This window comes from Oncorhynchus clarkii, chromosome 16 (genome assembly GCF_045791955.1).
Source record: "Oncorhynchus clarkii lewisi isolate Uvic-CL-2024 chromosome 16, UVic_Ocla_1.0, whole genome shotgun sequence".
Taxonomy (NCBI): Eukaryota; Metazoa; Chordata; class Actinopteri; order Salmoniformes; family Salmonidae; genus Oncorhynchus; species Oncorhynchus clarkii.
The window spans coordinates 54,046,312-54,054,720 of record NC_092162.1 but is presented as its reverse complement, the minus strand read 5'-3'; the positions used below and the strand labels follow the sequence as shown (position 1 = coordinate 54,054,720).

The window sequence follows — 8,409 nt, the reverse complement described above, 5'->3', positions numbered from 1 at the left end:
AGGTATGTTTGAGAATATAGCATTGTGTGACTGTGATATGAGAGTTGTGTGAATATGGAAATGAGTCTTAATCAGAAGTTTGGATAGTAACATATATGTAGTAACAAATATGCTTAATCAGATTATTGAAATTTGGAAAATAAGCTTTGAAATAACGCTATCTTGGGGTTCCGTTCCTTCACCGCCCATCATAGAATATCACGGGGTGGTATTGAGAGCAGGATGATATTTTAGAAAGCAGCGGAAGGTCTATAGTTCCTGAGAGGTTTGATTTTGCCGTGGTTTCTGGGAGGTTAGAGAACCGTTGAGGATCCCATGGTCATTGTCCGGGAAACAAGAGTTATTTTTTTTGGTTCTGCTGGGAGTATGTTTGGAGAGCTGCTTTGTAGCTATGGAGTCCTTGAAGAGGCAAATGGAATGGTTCTCGTGAGTACCTAAGAATTTCTTACGTTTTATATGGATTCTGTGAATATATTAAAATAAGATAAATTGTGTGTGTGTATAATCAATTAGAGATTTGATAAAGTAATTTTGGGAATATAATTAGATAACATTTAAACCACCCATACGTAGATGTATGTAGGTTTTGAGATGGTATCTTTAATGGATAATTTGATAAAGATTAGGTTTAAGCATTATTAAACTGTCTACAAAGTCTGGGCAATTTTCTTAGAAACCGATTGGAGTGTGTCCACTTTTGGTTAACTTACCCTAACGATGTAACTAAATAACACGTATTGGATTTTCTCCGTCTGGGTACTACTACATTTGAAATAAAATTTCCCTTAAGGCCTGAAAATGTGTTTTATTTTTTTTCTTCCCAGTATGAGAGGAGTTGCTGGATTTATTGAATAAACCTTTTTCCATAAAGTTGCAGCGAATTAAGATGGAATCTCGACGTAATTTATAATCTCGTACAAAGCCTAGGGTATCCATCAAACTAATTATCATTGCGTGATTAATGTGATGTAGTAAAGTAATTGGAATACGTTACATAAGAGAACATGATCTACTTTTATTAAAAAGTGCACAATTTAACTCTTTGGCTGCTACTCTATTCCTTTGGCATGTGAGAATCTCGCCGGCGAAACGCTTGGACCTTTAATTAAGTTGTATTTCCTGGGGATTGTGTCGTTATTATGTTATTACAGCTGGCCATGCCTTCCACCTGGCTACCCCGACCAGCAGCAGCAGCAGCAACCTGCCCAAGCCCCGCCCCTTCTCCTTCCTCCAAATCCAGATAGCTGATGTTGTGAAAGAGCTGCAAAATCTGGACCCCTATAAATCAGCTGAGCTAGACAATCTGGACCCTCTCTTTCTAAAATTATCCACCGCAATTGTTGCTACCCCTATTACTAGCCTGTTCAACCTCTCTTTCGTATCGTCTGAGATCCCTGAAGTTTGGAAAGCTGCCGCGGTCATCCCCCTATTCAAGGGGGAGACACTCTAAACCCAAACTGTTACAGACCTATATCCATCCTGCACTGCCTTTCTAAAGTCTTTGAAAGCCAAGTTAACAAACAGATCACCGAACATTTAGAATCCCACCGTACCTTCTCCGCTATGCAATCTGGGTGCGCCTCATCCACGCTCAAGGTCCTAAACTATATCATAACCTCCATCGATAAAAGACACTACTGTGCAACTGTCTTCATCGACCTGGCCAAGGCTTTCGACTTTGTCAATCACCTCATTCTTATCGGCAGACTCAGTAGCCTTGGTTTCTCAAATGACTGCCTCGCCTTGTTCACCAACTACTTCTCTAATAGAGTTCAGTGTGTCAAATCGGAGGGCCTGTTGTCCGGACCTCTGGCAGTCTCTATGGGGGTACTACAGGGTTCAATTCTCGGGCCTGACTCTTTTCTCTGTATTTATCAACAATGTCGCTCTTGCTACGGTTGATTCTCTGATCCACCTCTACGCAGATGACACCATTCTGTATACATCTGGCCCTTCTCTGGACACTGTGTTAAAACCTCCAAGCGAGCTTCAATGCCATACAACACTCCTTCCGTAGCCTCCAACTGCTCTTAAATGCTAGTAAAACTAAATGCATGCTCTTCAACCCGCACCCACCCGCCCGACTAGCATCACTACTCTGGACGGTTCTGATTTAGAATATGTGGACAACTACAAATATCTAGGTGTCTGGTTAGACTGTAAACTCTCCTTCCAGACTCATATTAAGCATCTCCAATCCAAAATTAAATCTAGAATCGGCCTATTTCGCAACAAAGCCTCCTTCACTCATGCTGCCAAACATACCCTCGTAAAGCTGACAAAATAGCCTCCAACACTCTACTCAGCAAATTGGATGTAGTCTATCACAGTGCCATCCGATTTGTCACTAAAGCCCTGTATACTACCCACCACTGCGATGGGTAGTATACAGTATACCCACCACTGCGATCTCTATGCTCTCGTTGGCTGGCCCACACTACATATTCGTCGTCTTAACTTAACACCCACCCATAGCACGTGCTCCAGCGGGTATATTTCACTGGTCATCCCCAAAGCCAATACCCCCTTTGGCCGCCTTTCCTTCCAGTTCTCTGCTGCCAATGACTGGAACAAATTGCAAAACTCACTAAAGCTGGAGACTTATATCTCCCTCACTAACTATAAGCATTAGCTGTCTGAGCAGCTTACCCATCACAGCACCAGTGCACAGCCCATCTGTAAATACCCCTAACCATCTAACTCATTCCCATATTGTTATTTTTGTTGTTGTTGCACTTTTGCACCCCAGTATCTCTACTTGCACATCATCATCTGCACATTTTTCACTCCAGTGTTAATGCTAAATAGTAATTATTTTGCCACTATGGCCTATTTATTGCCTTTACTTCCCTAATCTTACTACATTTGCACACACTGTGTATATATATATATCTTTCTATTGTGTTATTGACTGTATGTTTGTCTATCCCATGTGTAACTCTGTGTTGTTGTTTTTGTCACACTGCTTTGTTTTATCTTGGCCAGGCCGCAGTTGTAAATGAGAACGATAACTTGTTCTCAATTGGCCTACCTGGTTAGATAAAGTTGAAATAAAATGATATAAACAGTAGGTGGCCGCATGCACTTTAAACGTTTGTTTGTGGACCGCCATGATATCATAGGAGAAGAAGAATGCGAAGGGTTGATGGTCTGGAACGTACCCTTCTGCAAACCCCCTCTTGCCCGGGAAAATCTGCACAAAAAAAATGCGCTGGGCTCGAGACAGATATTGAAACGCATGAGTTGTGGAGTCGTGTTCTATAGTCTAGCTACTTTACTTGCACATTTTTGTAACTTAAAGTAGTTTGTTGCGGTTAGAGTTCAGTGTCGATTGAACAGACAGAACAGACAGTTATGTGAGGCAAGGCCGCAACATTTGGTTTTGGAGGATTGCTGGACCAAGCGAAGGAAAATGTCCTGGTGGTCGTGCGGGTAAGCCAATCGGCCATATTATTGCATACAGTTGTGAAATGGAGCCATGCACTTCAATTTATTCAAGGAACCTGGCACTGCATTCCTGAAAACATTGAGGCTTTTGTACACTGGTGTTATTTTCAGGGGACTTCATGTGCATTATGGTTGTGAGCTGGGAGCTAGCTCGGTAACGTTAGCCAGCTAACTGTTCAGTAACAGTGAATTACTCGTTTAGAAGCCGTTGTTATTGTGGCCAGCAAATCAAATTGTATTTATCACATGCACCGAATACAACTGGTGTAGACAGTGAAATGCTTGCTTTACGAACCTTTTCCAACGACGTAGAGTTAAACTAAACTAACACGAGCAATACAATACAAAATAATGGAGCTATACTATATACAGAGATTACCAGATCAATGTGCAGCTGTACTTGAGGTAGATATGTAACGTAAACTCGCCCCATTCCGTACAAATGTGAGTAACCGCGACATTCGAACGAGGCTACAAAGAAAACTAATGGGACTGTGTTGACGTCAACATCGGGGGTGTGAACTAGGTTTCTATTCAAGCGTTGATCGACATAGTAATGGCTCTATAGTATTGGAGACAAGTTGAAAAAACTGACCCTCCGTTACATCTTGACGTGTCATGTCGTAACGTACAGCATGCATAAAGCTACTATTTATGTATCTTAACCTCTCTCCACCAGGTGTAGCACTTCTCTCATCTTTAAAAACAAGAAATGGACAGTGACGGGGGTAAGGGGGATGGATACCTAGTCATTTTTTCCTCTTCATTGCATGCGATCATCATTCTCAAAGCCTCGGTTTACTTCTAAGATCACTTTAGCACCGCCCTAAAAACCCGATTCAAATTCGACACAAACCTTCAAATAGTTATGTAATGACACGTTATATAAACACTTTATAGTGTTTTATGTACATTTTATTGGCGATAAGGTGATAAGTTGGACAGATCGAGTGGAAAAAAAGAAATTTTCCCATACGACATCTCTCCTTCTCACTATCACGCATTAGTTTAGCTTCCCCACCTGCCATTTTTAAAAATACCAAATGGGGCTCATTGCCTGCTTGAATCATGCAGAAACGGGCAGCGTGGGGGTCATGTAATTGATTTTGTGCTTTACAATGGTATTGACATTACAGTTGATCTGGAAGTATTATGTTTTTGGGGCGCTAAAATAAGGTCAATTGTATGGACCAAGGCGATATACGAGATTACGTGAGTTTACGTTAAGTGAAGGTAGGGTAAAGTGACTAGGCGTCCGTATTGCTAGATAAGAATAAGAGTCAAATAAAGAGTAGAGTAGCAGCCGCTTAGTAGTTGTTTGCTAGATGGCCAAATCAGCTAACGTTACCGGCTTCTTCTTCACCAGTTGCAGTCAATTGGACATTTTCTGTCATGTTTGCAACAATTTACTAACAACAGTTCCACTTAGTTAGCATTGTGCATGTGTCATTGATTGGTGAAGACATTACTTTTAACTGATACGCCTAAATTGAAGATTGGCTTTATCGTTAGTGGCAATAGTTACCTACATTGTTTGCAAGACTGATACAGTAGGTGGGCTTCAAATCAAAGCAAATTTGATTTAGTCACATGCGCCGAATACAACAGGTGTAGTAGACCTTACCGTTAAATGCTTACTTTACAAGCCCTTAACCAACAATGCGTTTCAATAAATGGACATTGTCTGTGAACACTAACAAAACTTATTACACAGTTTGAAGGACATGTGTGTTACAAAATTACAATACAAAGCTAGATGCACGAAGTAGGGCAGCTGCAGTATTTTATTCTTATTTAGTCCAACCAGCTTTTCAAAAGGTTAACATGCCTAGCCATTCTATTGTTAAAGGGTGCACTTTTTAAGGCAATGGTTACTTTTGGACGATGGACCTGGAACTTAATCCTGTTAGGATTGATACTATGAATAAGAGCAAATCTGTGTAAAACCTTACAAAAGTTGCCTTCCTCTAGGTACGCACAGAGTACCAATGTATGCACCGCTATATGAAGGCTCTGGATCCAGATATAATCAAGGGTACTTGGACAAAGGAGGAGGATGACAAGGTGAGCATCAACAAGCCAATGTCATTATACAGATAGTTTGCTGTCCTTAAAGAGGAAAATGATTTCCACAGCCCATTATTTATCCTTCCCCTTCTTACATCATTGTCTCTCTGTAGGTCATTGAGCTGGTGAGTAAATATGGGACCAAGCAGTGGGCGATGGTGGCCAAGCACCTGAAGGGCCGCCTGGGGAAGCAGTGCAGGGAGCGCTGGCACAACCACCTCAACCCGGACGTGAAGAAGTCCTCATGGACCCCAGAGGAGGACCTGATCATCTACAAAGCCCACTGCGTCCTGTGGAACCGCTGGGATGAGATTGCCAAACTGCTACCTGGAAGGTCATTTGCCACAGCAGGGTCCAGCATTAACTTTTATTCTCACTGGCCCGTCAGGCTAGTTGACCGTGTCACGTCAGTTGACCCAAAATCCTCTGTCCCAAACTATATTTCTACTGTCCTGGACCTGTAGTAGTTTAAGTTGCATTTGGGCCATGCGGGGCCCATAGGTTAGCCTGCTGTCACAGGTACACAACGTGGTGGCCTTCTTCCACCTCAGCGCCTACTGGAACGAGATGTTGCTGAAGGAGTGTGGTATGTCATTGACCCCCTCACCCGACAGTGGTCACTGGAATTCCACCTTTGTGTCGATGCGGCGGATGGTGCTGGAGGCGGTGTGGGGCTCGGTCATGACCCTGCTTTCTCAGGCCCGCATTGAAGCCAAGGACTCGTCCAGCTCCCCGCCCATGGTGAGGGCCAAGCGAGAGCAGGTGGTGAACATCATCGGCCTGCTGGAGCCCTTCGAGGAGGCCATCCAGGTGCTGCAGAGCAACGCTGTCACCTTCTCCCTCATCATCCCCTCTCTGATCGGCCTGGACAGGACCTTGGAGACCCTCCCCACCAACTACAGCCACTTCTCCAAGGGGCTCCGATCTGGCCTTCACACACACTTTCAGCCCCTAATCCTGCAGAGGGACCTGATCCTTGTCACGGCGCTGGACCCCCTCATTAAGCTCCAGCCCTTCGACTACGCCAAGCAGGAGGGGGACACCTCCACACTGGCCGCCCCCTCCAAGTTCCAGGTCCGAACGCTGTTTGAGGCGTCGGTCACCGACATGGATTCCTGGAACCCATTGGTGAAGCAGAAAGAGAGTGAAGACAGCCATGAGGCCTCCAGCTCTAACAGTTGCAGCGTCAAACTCAAGCGCAAGTTCATCTTCGGTTTCCTCCAGCCTGCGGCCAAGACCATGAAGCTGTCTGAGCTGGACCAGTACTTATCAGAGCCTGTGCTGCATGGGGACTGCTCCACCGAGGTTTTTTGGAGAGATGCCTCACGGTTTCCCCAGCTCCAGAGGACTGCTGGCTGTGCCAACCACATCAGGGGGCTTTGACCGGCTTTTCCCCATGGCGTCCTGCATCGTCAGGGCCAAGAGGAGCCGGCTGCCCCCTCACACCACCGAGTGGCTGCTGCTCTACAGGGAGTCACTGAAGGGTAAAGACGGGAAGACATCCAATTCCAATGGCTTTACTTAACAGTCATAGACATGCTGAACAAATCAAAGTTTATTTGTCACGTGCGCTGAATACAACCGGTGTCGACCTTACAGTGACATGCTTACTTACAGTCTCTAACCAATAGTGCAAAAAAGGTATTAGGTGAACAACAGTGCCTTTTACTTTTCATTATCAGTCCTGTTTGTGCAGGGTCTCTTACCGTAATGTTTTTTTATATGTAACCTTTACTTAACTCTGCAAGTCAGGTACATTTATTTATTTTACAATCATGGCCTACTTTTTTTTTTTTTAACCTTTTTATTTAACTAGGCAAGTCAGTTAAGGACACATTCTTATTTACAATGACGGCCTAGGAACAGTGGGTTAACTGCCTTGTTCAGGGGCAGAACGACAGATTTATTTTACCTTGTCAGCTCAGGGATTCAATCTAGCAACCTTTCGGTTACAGGGCCAACGCTCTAACCACTAGGCTACCTGCTGCCCCATTAGGCGATTGTCATCCAAGTTGACATGATTGAACAATGAGCCGGAACAGAAACCTCCACACCAAGGGTTGAGCTTTGAGGGCTGAGTCATGTCATGAAATGTAATACAACAGAAATAATACCTCTAATTCTTGAATAATATGTTATTTTTCTAATTAAGAAGTTCATTAATATTGGTTATCATGGAACATTTTGGAAAGAACATGTTTGGTACACCTTGTAATGGACAGTATGGCAAGATGGACAAATATCTTTGAGTGTATTATTGCAACTATTCTTAAATGTTTTCTGTTTGGGGTTTGAAGCAATTTTTTTTGCCATTATCTACTGTAGTTACTACTGTGTATTTGCAATTTTTCTTCAAGGATCAACTAGCGAGCAGGGAACCTGTGTTATAAAGTGATAAATAAGTTAATATTGAATGGTGTTTTAAAAAGAATGTTCTGGTTTGTTTGGTCAAACAACTTTTAATCAAAATGGACATTGTTTGCATATTACTGTAAATGGGTCTTATGCAGGTTGACATTTCACAGATGGAAATATGCACTTTTCTATACCTCTTTTCTATCTCTAATACTGTAAGGTTTCAGTTGCTTGTCGCTGTGAACTCTTACTTGGGGAACAATCTCATAGCAAGTAGTGTTGGAGTAGTAGATAAACTGCTTTTCTATGGAAGTTGCACAAATAGGTTCATTTGAATCACCTCGGAATGAGAGAGAATTTCTGTCAGTTGTAAGTGTACTGAAATAAATTGCTTAGGAATTGAATTTGATGTACAGATAACCTATGGGGAGAGTTAATGTTAACTAGTGATGAACAAGGAAACGGTAAGATACCTATACTGTATTCAACTGGGTCAAGCAGTTAGTGTTTTTGTTGCCCTAGCCTACAGTGCCTTGCGAA

The 8,409-nt window shown here is 43.0% G+C and overlaps 1 protein-coding gene across 1 annotated transcript; it reads left to right on the top strand.

Moving 5' to 3' along the window:
- Window positions 1–4,144: 4,144 nt before the first annotated feature.
- On the top strand, window positions 4,145–6,897 carry LOC139367349 (uncharacterized). The gene is made up of 4 exons (XM_071105553.1): window positions 4,145–4,175; window positions 5,419–5,511; window positions 5,628–5,897; window positions 6,016–6,897. The coding sequence occupies exons 2-4, from the start codon at window positions 5,440–5,442 to the stop codon at window positions 6,895–6,897; spliced, it is 1,224 nt and encodes a 407-aa protein (XP_070961654.1). The 5' UTR covers window positions 4,145–4,175; window positions 5,419–5,439.
- The last annotated feature ends 1,512 nt before the right edge of the window (window positions 6,898–8,409 follow it).

What these genes read in the sequence shown, in the direction of transcription:
- LOC139367349 (XM_071105553.1), top strand. Translation starts at nt 5,440, where the DNA reads ATGCACCGCTATATGAAGGCTCTGGATCCAGATATAATCAAGGGTACT. An exon ending in CAAAGGAGGAGGATGACAAG is followed by an intron (nt 5,512 to 5,627) that starts GTGAGCATCAAC and finishes GTCTCTCTGTAG; the next exon opens with GTCATTGAGCTGGTGAGTAA. An exon ending in ACTTTTATTCTCACTGGCCC is followed by an intron (nt 5,898 to 6,015) that starts GTCAGGCTAGTT and finishes CGGGGCCCATAG; the next exon opens with GTTAGCCTGCTGTCACAGGT.